This window comes from Ochotona princeps, chromosome 4 (assembly GCF_030435755.1).
Source record: "Ochotona princeps isolate mOchPri1 chromosome 4, mOchPri1.hap1, whole genome shotgun sequence".
NCBI lineage: Eukaryota > Metazoa > Chordata > Mammalia > Lagomorpha > Ochotonidae > Ochotona > Ochotona princeps.
Window position 1 is genome coordinate 113,645,889 of NC_080835.1, and position 15,691 is coordinate 113,661,579.

The 15,691-nt window shown below is 52.8% G+C and overlaps 1 protein-coding gene across 1 annotated transcript in view; it reads left to right on the forward strand.

Moving 5' to 3' along the window:
• The window catches only part of CDON (cell adhesion associated, oncogene regulated), a 118,360-nt gene that overhangs the window by 61,265 nt on the left and 41,404 nt on the right, over nucleotides 1-15,691 (forward strand). The window contains exons 11-12 of the mRNA XM_058664131.1: nucleotides 2,292-2,423; nucleotides 14,212-14,415. Of these exons, the coding sequence (XP_058520114.1) occupies nucleotides 2,292-2,423; nucleotides 14,212-14,415 (336 nt within the window). The remainder of the gene's footprint in view (nucleotides 1-2,291; nucleotides 2,424-14,211; nucleotides 14,416-15,691) is intronic.

The window sequence follows — 15,691 nt, forward strand, 5'->3', positions numbered from 1 at the left end:
TCTGTCTCTGCCTCTAAAATAACATTAAAAAAAAAATCTTGTTGGATTCTAGATATTCTTTTTTTTTTTTTAAAATTTATTTATTTGTATAAAAGCAGATAAACAGAGAGGAGAGACAAAGAGGAAGATCTTCCATCCGTTGATTCACTCCCCAAGCAGCCGCAATGGCCAGAGCTAAGCTGATTCGAAACCAAGAGCCAGGTGCCTCCTCCGGGTCTCCCACATGAGTACAGGGTCCCAAGTCTTTGGGCCATCCTTGACTGCTTTCCCAGGCCACAGGGAGGGAGCTGGATGGGAAGTGGGATTGATAGGATTATAACTGGCACCATATGGGATCCTGGCGCGTTCGAGGCAAGGACTTTAGCTGCTAGGCTACCGCACCAGGCCTGGATTCTAGATATTATTATATATGAATTTACTAAGGAAGCCTATTACGATACTTTTTTGGGGAGGTTATATTTGAATGTTTGTATTGTTCCATTCCACCTAATGTCCTACAGACATTTTTGGGAGCTGAAAATGTAGACCTTTAAGAAAGATAATGCAAAGAAAAGAAAAATGGTAAGGAAGGAAAGACAGATACTTAAATATTAAGACAACAGTTAGTTCAGTTCAGCTAATCCTTAGTGAATGCCTTCTCCATGTTAGGCAGTACAGGAAATAGACAAAACTCCTTGCCCTCATAGAGCTAGCATCCTACTTAGGAGGTACTTAAATTTGGATTACTAGGTGCATGAGAAGGTAGTGTGTATGAACCTGAGTAGTAAATGAGGGGATGGATGTGGGAAATGTGTAGGGTTGCAGCTGTGAGAGTTAAAGCAGGTGGAGGGAAGTCATCTGGGAGTAGCTGACATCAGAGCAGGGTGAAGATGGGGAAGCAGAAGCCAAGCCTGAGCCCTATGGGAAAGGCCCTGGGCAAGCAGTGCTCCTAGCAGAGAGAGCAGGTGCAGGCGTGTAGATTTTTGTCCCCTTGTATGTTCCGGTGGGGGCCATTGTCGCAGACATGAAGGAAGTACGAAGGGGTGCTTGGGAACTACAGAGTGGCCAAATCGTGCACGTTCTAGACCTTGCCCAAGGGTACTGGGAGAACTGGAGCATTTGAGCAATCTGGCACTCTGAGCTGCCTGTTTCCCTTCCTGCTGGAGAAGGACAGGAAAATGACAGAACTGCTGTGCGAGGTTTCTCAGGACTGGAGAGGGAGAGAGAGGAGGAAGGATGTGCTGGCTGGGACTGATGAGGGATGTGTAGTTAGAGATGCCCTCTCGGCTCAGCTGTCAGTAAGCAAATCAACTTTAGTGGGTGGAGGTGGAAGTGTGGCCCTGAAATTCCAAAGGGAGTGAATACTGAGAAGAAATGGTCTTTTGTCTTAAGAAACAAAAAGGAAAACAAAACGAAAAGCCAGCTCTGTCTAGTTACTGAATCTGACCAGGAAGATAATGCACATTTTCTATTTTAGTGTTTCTGGCGTTAATTTTCACAAACAGTCCTCAGTTGTTTATAGGGTCTGGACTGTAACTACTGAACAATAGGAAGCTATTTATTTCTTAAAAACCACCTAGTTTTACTTTTTGCCTGCATAAGTACTGAATTTAATATCACAATTATGGCTATAAAGAAACTTAGCAAAAGTTTTTTCATAATGAATTTTTGTTTTATAATTTAGAAAAATATACAATAAAAAATGGAATAATAGTTTGAAAATGTTCATTCTAGTCATCAGGCCTTTTTTTTCAGGTGTGAATTAAAGTTAGTATGATGGACACATTGTAGTATTTCTTCTAAATACTAAATAAAGTTTATAGAAATCAACTTGTTATGTTAACTTAGTGTTTACAGTATAGGATTTAAATTTTTACAATTCTGTTTATTTTAAAGGAAGGGAGAAAGAGTATTAAAGAGAAAAATAATTTTATAACTGCTGATTTACTCCCTACATGCTCACAGCAGCCAGGCTGGGCCAGGGCAAGAAGAGAGGGTAGAGCAGCTTTGTCTGAATCTCCCGTAGGGAGGCAGGGACCCAATTGTCAAGCTGTCACCTGCTGCCTCCTGGGATGTACTTCATCAGGATCTGGAATGGGCCGTGTTGCTGGGACTCAAACCAGGCTCTCTTAGGTGGGATGCGGGTGTCCCAAGTGGTGTCTGTCGCAAGGCCAAACCCTAGATATTAAGTTGAAACAGTAGAGCTGATAATTTTATATCTATCTACCAGTTAAATTTAACAGTACTTTTTAAATAAAAGCTTTCTATATACATAAGCTTAAATTACAGTGTGTGGTTTTTAACCTTTTTAGAGAAAACAGCATCATCCAAAAGCACTCAGGCGTCCTCTCCACCCGTGCGCCTCCCTAAGCTTCCGGTTGATGCAGAGGCTGCACACGGCAGTTTCGGAGTGGTTCTGACAGACTCCTCCAGGCATAGTGGAGGTAAATAGAAGAATCCTTTTTTTTTTTTTTTTTTTTTGTTTTTTGTTTTTTATTTTTCAATATCAATTTATTGATTCATTTTTTTTTTTTTTATATATAATCCATTTTATTGTATTGTTGTTGACAATCTTTACATAGTTAACTATAGTTGAAGGAAAATCAAGAAAGAGAAGGAAGAAAAAAAAAAAAAAAAGGTTCAGGGGGATAGGGAGGTGGGCAATGCTATTATGTCCATATTGTTTCCATCATGTATCTGAGGTAAAAGGGGGTATTGAGGGAGAAGCCCCACCCGGTTTCCCGCCCACCCCAAGTCCCATATGTGGGGCATGCTCTGAGATATGTGCTCAAGTGGAGTTAATAGTTCTCCAGTTATGAGTCACTGCCAGTTTCGCTCGATGAGGTGGTCCACTGATTGATATTGTCCCTCATGAAGTCTCCATTTGTCCCATATTTCGCTGCCAACATGTAGCTGGGATGAATGATTGTCCTATTCTGTCTTCTGTCTTTTCTTGGTTAGAATTCTGAGTCCAGCAGTTCAAGTGGGGAGATCTCCAAAGATACTTTGAGGTATTCCCAGACCAGATTCTTGTATGTTCTAGCAAACACAGGGCCCGGCACAGTCCATCACCCTGATCAGCTGGTGGTTGCAATTGCTGTGTTGGTTCTGTTTTCAGTCCCGAGTTGCACTGGAACCAATGGGTGTTGCAGTCCAGTCTGGTTCGGCCCTTACATCAACCAGTGGTAGCTGCAGCCTAGTCGGGGCGACCCACAATAACCCCCACCAAGCCTGCCCCCTACCCTGGTTTGCCAATTTGTGTAGCAGAAGACCAGTCTGTCCCCCATCCCATTTGGCTCTGGTACTTGTCAATGGGTATTAAAGCTTAGTTCTATCTAATCGACTCAACCATCCAGCCCTCACAGATGTTGTTGAGTGCCTCTGTCTAGCCATCCCAGCCCCCGTCCTAGTTTTCATGCCCTCCCACGGGAATAGTGACCCAAGAAGGGGGAACCCACTTTTTCCCTCCCAGGTCTCTCTGTCCCGGTTTATGCACTCTTTAGGTGGTCCTGTGATTTGACTCGACAGAATTAGTCCCCAGTGCCAGCTTCTGCCAGCTGATGCTGTGGCCCTGATCTTGTCCACATGCAGCGCACAGGTGTTGTAGCCTTGCTTAGTCGTGTCTGTCTCTATCCCAGCCAACACTCTCCAGTGGGAGTGGTTGTCCAGCGAGGGGGCCAGCCCCTTAACCCCCCCGCCAGCTCTGCCCCTCCCTTCCTGGATCTCAAGTGTGCTGGATGGGTGTTGCATTCATATCCAGTACAGGCAACCACGCCCTGGCGTTCCAGAATGTGTACTGGTTTTGTCGCAACCAAACCCGGCCCATTCCACACTCTGTTCTGGTGATCGGATTTGCCAGAGGATGACATGAACTGATTCAGCCTGGCCTGCTCCTGACCCATGCCGAATGCATGCCAGTGGGAAACTTTCCATGGCCTATTCTGGGCTGTTTCCAATCATGCTTCTCGCGCTTACCTGCAGGGACTGTGTCCTGCCAGAGGAGTTGCCCAGGCTCCTCCATCAGAACCCCTCCCAATGCCAGATTTTGCGCTTGCCAGGGGGTTCTTGAGCCAACCCTACTCAGTTCACCTCCTGTCCTAGCAGGAACAGTGGCTTTTCCTGGCTGGCTTTCACCCCATTCTGACTCTTGTTGTTGGATGTTTCAGCCCAGCCATGGATCGTCCATACCCACATACAGCTCACACATGGCTCAGAAGGGGATTGAGACCCAGCCTAGTCAGTCCCACATCTACCCTGTTTCTCCATAACACCAGATGGTGCTGGGATCTGAACCGGCCTGGTGCATCCAATCCCAGCCCACACTAGTGCCTCGGGTGACTGCAACTGTTTCCTAGATAGAACGCAGCCCCCATTCCAGCACATACACCCCTTGGTGGGAACCTCATCCCAGCTGTGGCATCCCAGATTGGGACCATTCCTAGCTGTAAATCACGCACCTGCACGTGGTTGCTCCGAGGACCATTAGGTGCCAGCCTGCTACACAAGCCGGAGCTTATCTTTTACTTGATAGGTGTTCAAAGCTCAGCATTATTAAGGGATTGGAAGTTCTTCAAAGGAAGAGTTACTGGCATTGGGAATCTTTAGGATTGACTCAGATCCCAGAAACAGTGGGGTCACTCTAGAGCTATCTCAGCAGCGATTCAGATGTCCAATACCCCAGAGCTCCCCGGCCGGGCGGCCAGTAGGCACAGCCTGGCGCCAAATGGCGCACTGGCCGCCCGGGCCCAGCCCGCCATGAGCCATGGGCACATGGCGGACTGGGTTCGGGATCCGAGCTAGACGTCCTCTCCCGCAGCCCTCGGCTCGCCTCTGGCAGCCGGAAGTTAAATCCTGCAGGCCCGAGGTTGCGCCCCTCCCCAATCCCGTTCACCCACCACCCAATGAGGGTGTTGGGTGGGTCCCGGACATGCCCAGTCACGGAGGCCTCCCCCCTCGGCGTACTCACCCCAGAAGGAAGCAGGCCGCACCCAGGCATGTCCGGGCCCAGCCCGCCATGAGCCATGGGCACATGGCGGACTGGGTTCGGGATCCGAGCTAGACGTCCTCTCCCGCAGCCCTCGGCTCGCCTCTGGCAGCCGGAAGTTAAATCCTGCAGGCCCGAGGTTGCGCCCCTCCCCAATCCCGTTCACCCACCACCCAATGAGGGTGTTGGGTGGGTCCCGGACATGCCCAGTCACGGAGGCCTCCCCCCTCGGCGTACTCACCCCAGAAGGAAGCAGGCCGCACCCAGGCATGTCCGGGCCCAGCCCGCCATGAGCCATGGGCACATGGCGGACTGGGTTCGGGATCCGAGCTAGACGTCCTCTCCCGCAGCCCTCGGCTCGCCTCTGGCAGCCGGAAGTTAAATCCTGCAGGCCCGAGGTTGCGCCCCTCCCCAATCCCGTTCACCCACCACCCAATGAGGGTGTTGGGTGGGTCCCGGACATGCCCAGTCACGGAGGCCTCCCCCCTCGGCGTACTCACCCCAGAAGGAAGCAGGCCGCACCCAGGCATGTCCGGGCCCAGCCCGCCATGAGCCATGGGCACATGGCGGACTGGGTTCGGGATCCGAGCTAGACGTCCTCTCCCGCAGCCCTCGGCTCGCCTCTGGCAGCCGGAAGTTAAATCCTGCAGGCCCGAGGTTGCGCCCCTCCCCAATCCCGTTCACCCACCACCCAATGAGGGTGTTGGGTGGGTCCCGGACATGCCCAGTCACGGAGGCCTCCCCCCTCGGCGTACTCACCCCAGAAGGAAGCAGGCCGCACCCAGGCATGTCCGGGCCCAGCCCGCCATGAGCCATGGGCACATGGCGGACTGGGTTCGGGATCCGAGCTAGACGTCCTCTCCCGCAGCCCTCGGCTCGCCTCTGGCAGCCGGAAGTTAAATCCTGCAGGCCCGAGGTTGCGCCCCTCCCCAATCCCGTTCACCCACCACCCAATGAGGGTGTTGGGTGGGTCCCGGACATGCCCAGTCACGGAGGCCTCCCCCCTCGGCGTACTCACCCCAGAAGGAAGCAGGCCGCACCCAGGCATGTCCGGGCCCAGCCCGCCATGAGCCATGGGCACATGGCGGACTGGGTTCGGGATCCGAGCTAGACGTCCTCTCCCGCAGCCCTCGGCTCGCCTCTGGCAGCCGGAAGTTAAATCCTGCAGGCCCGAGGTTGCGCCCCTCCCCAATCCCGTTCACCCACCACCCAATGAGGGTGTTGGGTGGGTCCCGGACATGCCCAGTCACGGAGGCCTCCCCCCTCGGCGTACTCACCCCAGAAGGAAGCAGGCCGCACCCAGGCATGTCCGGGCCCAGCCCGCCATGAGCCATGGGCACATGGCGGACTGGGTTCGGGATCCGAGCTAGACGTCCTCTCCCGCAGCCCTCGGCTCGCCTCTGGCAGCCGGAAGTTAAATCCTGCAGGCCCGAGGTTGCGCCCCTCCCCAATCCCGTTCACCCACCACCCAATGAGGGTGTTGGGTGGGTCCCGGACATGCCCAGTCACGGAGGCCTCCCCCCTCGGCGTACTCACCCCAGAAGGAAGCAGGCCGCACCCAGGCATGTCCGGGCCCAGCCCGCCATGAGCCATGGGCACATGGCGGACTGGGTTCGGGATCCGAGCTAGACGTCCTCTCCCGCAGCCCTCGGCTCGCCTCTGGCAGCCGGAAGTTAAATCCTGCAGGCCCGAGGTTGCGCCCCTCCCCAATCCCGTTCACCCACCACCCAATGAGGGTGTTGGGTGGGTCCCGGACATGCCCAGTCACGGAGGCCTCCCCCCTCGGCGTACTCACCCCAGAAGGAAGCAGGCCGCACCCAGGCATGTCCGGGCCCAGCCCGCCATGAGCCATGGGCACATGGCGGACTGGGTTCGGGATCCGAGCTAGACGTCCTCTCCCGCAGCCCTCGGCTCGCCTCTGGCAGCCGGAAGTTAAATCCTGCAGGCCCGAGGTTGCGCCCCTCCCCAATCCCGTTCACCCACCACCCAATGAGGGTGTTGGGTGGGTCCCGGACATGCCCAGTCACGGAGGCCTCCCCCCTCGGCGTACTCACCCCAGAAGGAAGCAGGCCGCACCCAGGCATGTCCGGGCCCAGCCCGCCATGAGCCATGGGCACATGGCGGACTGGGTTCGGGATCCGAGCTAGACGTCCTCTCCCGCAGCCCTCGGCTCGCCTCTGGCAGCCGGAAGTTAAATCCTGCAGGCCCGAGGTTGCGCCCCTCCCCAATCCCGTTCACCCACCACCCAATGAGGGTGTTGGGTGGGTCCCGGACATGCCCAGTCACGGAGGCCTCCCCCCTCGGCGTACTCACCCCAGAAGGAAGCAGGCCGCACCCAGGCATGTCCGGGCCCAGCCCGCCATGAGCCATGGGCACATGGCGGACTGGGTTCGGGATCCGAGCTAGACGTCCTCTCCCGCAGCCCTCGGCTCGCCTCTGGCAGCCGGAAGTTAAATCCTGCAGGCCCGAGGTTGCGCCCCTCCCCAATCCCGTTCACCCACCACCCAATGAGGGTGTTGGGTGGGTCCCGGACATGCCCAGTCACGGAGGCCTCCCCCCTCGGCGTACTCACCCCAGAAGGAAGCAGGCCGCACCCAGGCATGTCCGGGCCCAGCCCGCCATGAGCCATGGGCACATGGCGGACTGGGTTCGGGATCCGAGCTAGACGTCCTCTCCCGCAGCCCTCGGCTCGCCTCTGGCAGCCGGAAGTTAAATCCTGCAGGCCCGAGGTTGCGCCCCTCCCCAATCCCGTTCACCCACCACCCAATGAGGGTGTTGGGTGGGTCCCGGACATGCCCAGTCACGGAGGCCTCCCCCCTCGGCGTACTCACCCCAGAAGGAAGCAGGCCGCACCCAGGCATGTCCGGGCCCAGCCCGCCATGAGCCATGGGCACATGGCGGACTGGGTTCGGGATCCGAGCTAGACGTCCTCTCCCGCAGCCCTCGGCTCGCCTCTGGCAGCCGGAAGTTAAATCCTGCAGGCCCGAGGTTGCGCCCCTCCCCAATCCCGTTCACCCACCACCCAATGAGGGTGTTGGGTGGGTCCCGGACATGCCCAGTCACGGAGGCCTCCCCCCTCGGCGTACTCACCCCAGAAGGAAGCAGGCCGCACCCAGGCATGTCCGGGCCCAGCCCGCCATGAGCCATGGGCACATGGCGGACTGGGTTCGGGATCCGAGCTAGACGTCCTCTCCCGCAGCCCTCGGCTCGCCTCTGGCAGCCGGAAGTTAAATCCTGCAGGCCCGAGGTTGCGCCCCTCCCCAATCCCGTTCACCCACCACCCAATGAGGGTGTTGGGTGGGTCCCGGACATGCCCAGTCACGGAGGCCTCCCCCCTCGGCGTACTCACCCCAGAAGGAAGCAGGCCGCACCCAGGCATGTCCGGGCCCAGCCCGCCATGAGCCATGGGCACATGGCGGACTGGGTTCGGGATCCGAGCTAGACGTCCTCTCCCGCAGCCCTCGGCTCGCCTCTGGCAGCCGGAAGTTAAATCCTGCAGGCCCGAGGTTGCGCCCCTCCCCAATCCCGTTCACCCACCACCCAATGAGGGTGTTGGGTGGGTCCCGGACATGCCCAGTCACGGAGGCCTCCCCCCTCGGCGTACTCACCCCAGAAGGAAGCAGGCCGCACCCAGGCATGTCCGGGCCCAGCCCGCCATGAGCCATGGGCACATGGCGGACTGGGTTCGGGATCCGAGCTAGACGTCCTCTCCCGCAGCCCTCGGCTCGCCTCTGGCAGCCGGAAGTTAAATCCTGCAGGCCCGAGGTTGCGCCCCTCCCCAATCCCGTTCACCCACCACCCAATGAGGGTGTTGGGTGGGTCCCGGACATGCCCAGTCACGGAGGCCTCCCCCCTCGGCGTACTCACCCCAGAAGGAAGCAGGCCGCACCCAGGCATGTCCGGGCCCAGCCCGCCATGAGCCATGGGCACATGGCGGACTGGGTTCGGGATCCGAGCTAGACGTCCTCTCCCGCAGCCCTCGGCTCGCCTCTGGCAGCCGGAAGTTAAATCCTGCAGGCCCGAGGTTGCGCCCCTCCCCAATCCCGTTCACCCACCACCCAATGAGGGTGTTGGGTGGGTCCCGGACATGCCCAGTCACGGAGGCCTCCCCCCTCGGCGTACTCACCCCAGAAGGAAGCAGGCCGCACCCAGGCATGTCCGGGCCCAGCCCGCCATGAGCCATGGGCACATGGCGGACTGGGTTCGGGATCCGAGCTAGACGTCCTCTCCCGCAGCCCTCGGCTCGCCTCTGGCAGCCGGAAGTTAAATCCTGCAGGCCCGAGGTTGCGCCCCTCCCCAATCCCGTTCACCCACCACCCAATGAGGGTGTTGGGTGGGTCCCGGACATGCCCAGTCACGGAGGCCTCCCCCCTCGGCGTACTCACCCCAGAAGGAAGCAGGCCGCACCCAGGCATGTCCGGGCCCAGCCCGCCATGAGCCATGGGCACATGGCGGACTGGGTTCGGGATCCGAGCTAGACGTCCTCTCCCGCAGCCCTCGGCTCGCCTCTGGCAGCCGGAAGTTAAATCCTGCAGGCCCGAGGTTGCGCCCCTCCCCAATCCCGTTCACCCACCACCCAATGAGGGTGTTGGGTGGGTCCCGGACATGCCCAGTCACGGAGGCCTCCCCCCTCGGCGTACTCACCCCAGAAGGAAGCAGGCCGCACCCAGGCATGTCCGGGCCCAGCCCGCCATGAGCCATGGGCACATGGCGGACTGGGTTCGGGATCCGAGCTAGACGTCCTCTCCCGCAGCCCTCGGCTCGCCTCTGGCAGCCGGAAGTTAAATCCTGCAGGCCCGAGGTTGCGCCCCTCCCCAATCCCGTTCACCCACCACCCAATGAGGGTGTTGGGTGGGTCCCGGACATGCCCAGTCACGGAGGCCTCCCCCCTCGGCGTACTCACCCCAGAAGGAAGCAGGCCGCACCCAGGCATGTCCGGGCCCAGCCCGCCATGAGCCATGGGCACATGGCGGACTGGGTTCGGGATCCGAGCTAGACGTCCTCTCCCGCAGCCCTCGGCTCGCCTCTGGCAGCCGGAAGTTAAATCCTGCAGGCCCGAGGTTGCGCCCCTCCCCAATCCCGTTCACCCACCACCCAATGAGGGTGTTGGGTGGGTCCCGGACATGCCCAGTCACGGAGGCCTCCCCCCTCGGCGTACTCACCCCAGAAGGAAGCAGGCCGCACCCAGGCATGTCCGGGCCCAGCCCGCCATGAGCCATGGGCACATGGCGGACTGGGTTCGGGATCCGAGCTAGACGTCCTCTCCCGCAGCCCTCGGCTCGCCTCTGGCAGCCGGAAGTTAAATCCTGCAGGCCCGAGGTTGCGCCCCTCCCCAATCCCGTTCACCCACCACCCAATGAGGGTGTTGGGTGGGTCCCGGACATGCCCAGTCACGGAGGCCTCCCCCCTCGGCGTACTCACCCCAGAAGGAAGCAGGCCGCACCCAGGCATGTCCGGGCCCAGCCCGCCATGAGCCATGGGCACATGGCGGACTGGGTTCGGGATCCGAGCTAGACGTCCTCTCCCGCAGCCCTCCAGAAGAATCCTTTTATTCATTTTGTTTGCTTACAGATGTTTCTGTTCAGATTGGGGGGAAAGTGTAGGTTGGGGTATTTATTAGTCATATATTTTTTCTGTTTTCCGTGTTCTTTAATGTATTGTGTCAACCTAGTGTAAGGTTCTGTATAGTGACCCAGTGTCAGAATTGTTGTTCAACTAACAAATTCAGAGTATTCTGTTGCTTAAGTTTCTAATAATTTATGAAATGGCTTCTTTTTTGTCTCTAACATGGCAACTTGGGTTATAATTTATAATTTTAACTCTGAAAGTCTGACTTTGTTCCTTCTCATGACTTATCAAGATATACCATGCTACCAACAGAAGACTCATTATTTTGCTATAAGATAGGTGTCACGGTCCATGGGATCATTATGTCTAGTTAATCTTTTTTAAGAAATGCCTCGACAGTAACATTTTCAAGACTTTGGTTTAGCATTTGATTGGTGCACCCCAGGCTCTTCTGCTATAGTTAATGTGCTTTCTGTGATTGGACTAATTCATTATGGTACCTGGAGAAGATGTGAAAGTTCATTGCTGCACGTGTAGATTTCAGTTTCATGTTTGAGCTGGCGTCAGACAGCAGCAGTTTGGTGCTTTGAACTTCCTCTTTTCCATGTTGTGAGCCTGTCTTGCTCAGGTGCTTAACCTGGGAGGCTGATTTCACCTGTCTTAAACTAGCACTTGAAAAACAAATTGCTTACTCTGTATTTAATATACCCCAAGATAGATACTATGCTTTATTCTGGAGCAGCACAGATAAGATCACTTCTGCCTTCTAGAGTTGTACAGTGTAGTGGATGACACAGACTGCTAAGCCGTCAGAGGATGATACACACAATGAAACCCATAGCATTATGGATACATACTTACACCCTATCCAGAGAGCAGGCTGTATAGGTGAGCTAGTAGCCATGATTTTGATTCATTATTCTTAAGATTCCATCAGTGGTGATAGGGAATCATGAGAGAAGAGAAAAGTGGGTGGGCCTAGGAAGCTCTTTAGCAGTAGGAGCTACACCTCAAAGGATGAAATGGCTTACCTGGGGAAAGAAACCAGAAACGTCTGGGCAATGCCATGGCCTAGTGCAAGAGACCGATGGCTGATGCTTCATGTCGCCATCAGAGATGTCACTTAGTGTGAGTGGTTGCTATGGGAATGGTGCTTGTGTAGGGCAGCAGAAAGGTATCTTGTATGATACACTTTAAAGTGTACTCTTTCCCTGAAAGCTATAAAAAGCCCTAAATGATTTCATTTTGTTTTTTCCCTGAAGGATTTTAAAGCAGGGGGAACAAAGAGAGCAATGGCAAAAGGTGAGGCTGTGAACAGAATAAGGGTTGACACAGGGTGCGGTGGAGCAGGAGCTGAACAAAGGTGGTGGCTTGGGCTTTGGAATTAGGTATCCTGTATGAAGATACGGAAGTAGCAGGTTTGGGGTGATGATCGTGCCTTCAGTTCTGGAACCCCTGCAGCTGGAGTTACCCAGGCAGAGGTAACCTAGATGGAGAAGGGAAGCATGTCTGCCTGCCCTATTAAGGGGCAGGGAAGTCCTGCTGCTTGTCTAGGATCACCCAGAAAGTAGGAACACTACCAATGTTCAAATCCAGACTTTCTAATTCCAAGAACAGTGTTCTTTGTTTTATACCTCAACGGTCACGTATGCTGTCTTTTAGGTTTTGAAATTATACTCTGTGGAGTTATTTCCCCCAGTAACTTCCTTTTCCTATTTGATCTGTGGTATTAGATGAATTCTCACCTCACCTGAACCAACATATGGAAGCTGTTTGGTTTCTCATGTCAAGGAGTTTAACTAACAATTCTATTCGTTCTGTTTCCATTGCTTTCTAACTTGAAAGGAGTACAGTAAGTATCATAGTTTGCCTGCTTTAAATATGTTTTTTTCCAATAAGCATTTTGCTTTTAAAATACCACCATCTTCTTCATACAAAACCACATTCAGTGTTACGTGTTTGCATTGTGGGTTGAAGAGGTGTGTAGGTGGAAGGGTTCCATGAAGAGGTTGGCATGGCTTAGACCAGGGACTGGGCTGCCTTCATGGCTTCAGAGAAGTGAAAGCCCAGAGTCAGGCCCCTGGTACCAGCTCTGGGAACCATGTGGTTCGCAGACCAAGAGACTGTTGTTTTCCTGAGAACCAGCTCACCTGCCTGAAAGTCTCAGGCGATGGGCACGTTGACCATCGTCAGAACCAGGTGGGAAGCCAAGGAAAGCCACAAGACTGCTGGTCAGCCACAGGAGTTAGGCACATGATTTAGATGGCTGACCTTACTCCTGATACTTACATCTGCTTCAGAGTATAGACCATGAGTTGGTGGGTTAGGGCAAACCCTGTTTGTGACAGTGCCAACTGGAACCTACCAAATCTTTGCTTGCTCTCTAACATCCTTTTTCAGTGTGTTTATGGAGGCCATCTGTTTTCTGCTAACACCTTTCTTATTTTTTTTCTTTAAATACTTATGTTCTTTTTACTTGAAAGGCAGAATTACTAAGAAGAGAGAGAGAGAGATTTTCCCATCTGCTGGTTCACTCCCCAGATGGCTGCAATGGCTGGAGCAGAGTCAGTCTGAAGCCAGGAACCAGGAGCTTCCTGTAGGTCTCCCACATAGATGTAGGGGCCCAATGACCTGAGCCATCCTCAACCACTTTCCCAGGTCATAAGCCGGAAGCTGGATCAGAAGTGGAGCAGTCAGATCATGAACCAACACCCATATGGGAAGGCAGTACTGTGGGTAGAGAGTTAGCCTATTATACCATGGCACTGGCCCTACCTTTCTTAATTTAAATATGTATTCTGCCCTCTTTCATCCTGAGCGGCATCCTCTCTTCTGCTGTTACTACTATTGCTTTTATCCATCAGATTTTGTCTTCAGGGGCAGGCATCGTGGTGCAGCACATTAAGCTACCGCTTGGGATGCCCACATCCTGTATTCGAGTGCTGCTTCTGACTCAGCCTCCCGATGAGGGCAGCAGTGCCTGATGGCTTAATATGTGAGCCCCGTCACCCACCTGACAGAGCTGCATGGAGCACCAAGCTCCTGGCTGCTCTAAGTATTTGGGGATGAACCCTGCTCCCCCGATGAACATATGTAAATAAGTGTTTAAACAGCTTTATTCCTGCTTCTCACTTGCAGTCCATATTTCGGAGTAGCATTCCTGTGGCCTTGAGGTATATTTAGATAGGATACATAGTAATAGTTAATATAATAATTAGTAGATTGCCAAATATGTTGTGTATAGTTTAAGTGGATAAAGAAAAACATTTAAATGAGAGCACATATAATTGTGAAAATATATTGTAAATTATAGCCACATTTATTATTTATTGTAAATGGTAGTGATGATCAGACTGGAAATACTAAATGGTTAATAACTGTCTACATACTGTTTTAGTCTGAATCCAAAACAGAATGATTAAAAATATTGTTAACTTGGTAACTTTTCAGTTTTTGAGTGATTATTATCAAGTTTAGAGATTATTTTACATTTTCTTTTTTTTTTTTTTTAATTACCCGAATTTGGCCAATTCATTCCATGTTAGCTTTGGGCAGAGGATGGGAGGGTAACCATCATAGCGTTCTCTGGCAGGAACCTTTCATAACACGAGGTGTGGAGTCTTTGCCTTTTCGAGTTATTCCTGTCTTTGGGTCACTGAATTGCATGTTTCTGTTTTCAGTTCCAGAGGCCCCTGACCGGCCCACCGTCTCCACCGCGTCAGAGACGTCTGTCTATGTCACCTGGATTCCCCGGGCAAACGGGGGTTCTCCCATCACGGCTTTCAAGGTCGAGTATAAGCGGATGAGGACCAGTGACTGGCTGGTGGCAGCCGAAGATATCCCTCCTTCCAAACTCTCTGTGGAAGTGCGTAGCTTAGAGCCAGGTAGTAATATTCAAATGTTTCCCGGTCTTAACCATCGATGATAACTTTATGTGTATCTAATAATCTTATACTTTTCTGTTAGAAGAACGCATGCTTATTACATAAAGAATAATAAAAAAAGGGAACAGATGCATCTGAAATTCACCCAGCCTGATGAATTTGTTGTGTTTTGGTATATATCTCTTTCCACCTTTTCTCACTTTTTAATGCAATCCAAGATTATGTCATAGAAATCATTTTGTGTCTTCTTTCCTCATGCTATATGTGTTTTATAGTATTTTTTATATTTATTTTTTTTTATTCATTGATTACATTGTATTATGTGATACAGTTTTGTTGGAACTGGGAATCACCCCACCCCTCCCCCGCCCTCCCCCCATGTGGAATGTTCCACCTTGTTGCATATCCACTGATCAAGTACAGTTGAGAGTCCCTCTTTGCAAGCATAAACTAAACATAGAGTCCAACATCTTATAGTCCAATCTAGTTCCTCAGCTTCCTGGGGAGACGCTGTCCGGTCCGAGGGCAGAACCACCAGATTATCAACCCGATCAATTAAAGGCTCCAACGTACCCTCAGCAACAATTAACTTCGTTGTGTAACTAATAGTTATAGTATTGAGTAACCAGTATGTTAAGAACAATTGCAATTTCTTAACCATCTTCTGTGATCACCTCATTGTCAATTCAGTTTTAGTTTATACACAACATATAACATAATATACATAAAATAACATGTTTTACATAACATCATATCCTCTTAAATTAACGCAAACATGTGGTATCTGACTTTTTGGGATTGGCTCATTTCCCTTAGCATTATGGTTTCCAGTTTGGCCCATTTGGCCACAAAGAACTGCATTTTGGTTTTTTTTAATAGCTGAGTAATATTCCATGGAGTAGATGAACCATAGCTTTCTTATCCAGCCTTCTGCTGATGGGCATTTCGGTTGCTTCCATGTTTTTGCAATTACTGATTGTGCTGCTATGAACATAGGGGTGCATGTTGGCTTCTCATAAAACAGGTATTTTGGGTAATGTTTTATAGTATTTTTAAAATTCTTTATAAAGCTATTTAAAAACATTGTTTGAGATGCAGAGAGAGAGAGAGGGAGAGCGCACGCACTCTCCTCCATTGATCACCTTTCCAAGTGTGGCTCACTGCTGGGCTGGGCCAGACCTGAAGGTGGCGGCAGCCAGGAGCATGCCCAGTTCCCCTCTTGGAGGCAGGAGTCCAGCTCCAGGAGCAGCCGTCCACCGCCTCGCAGGGTCTGTGG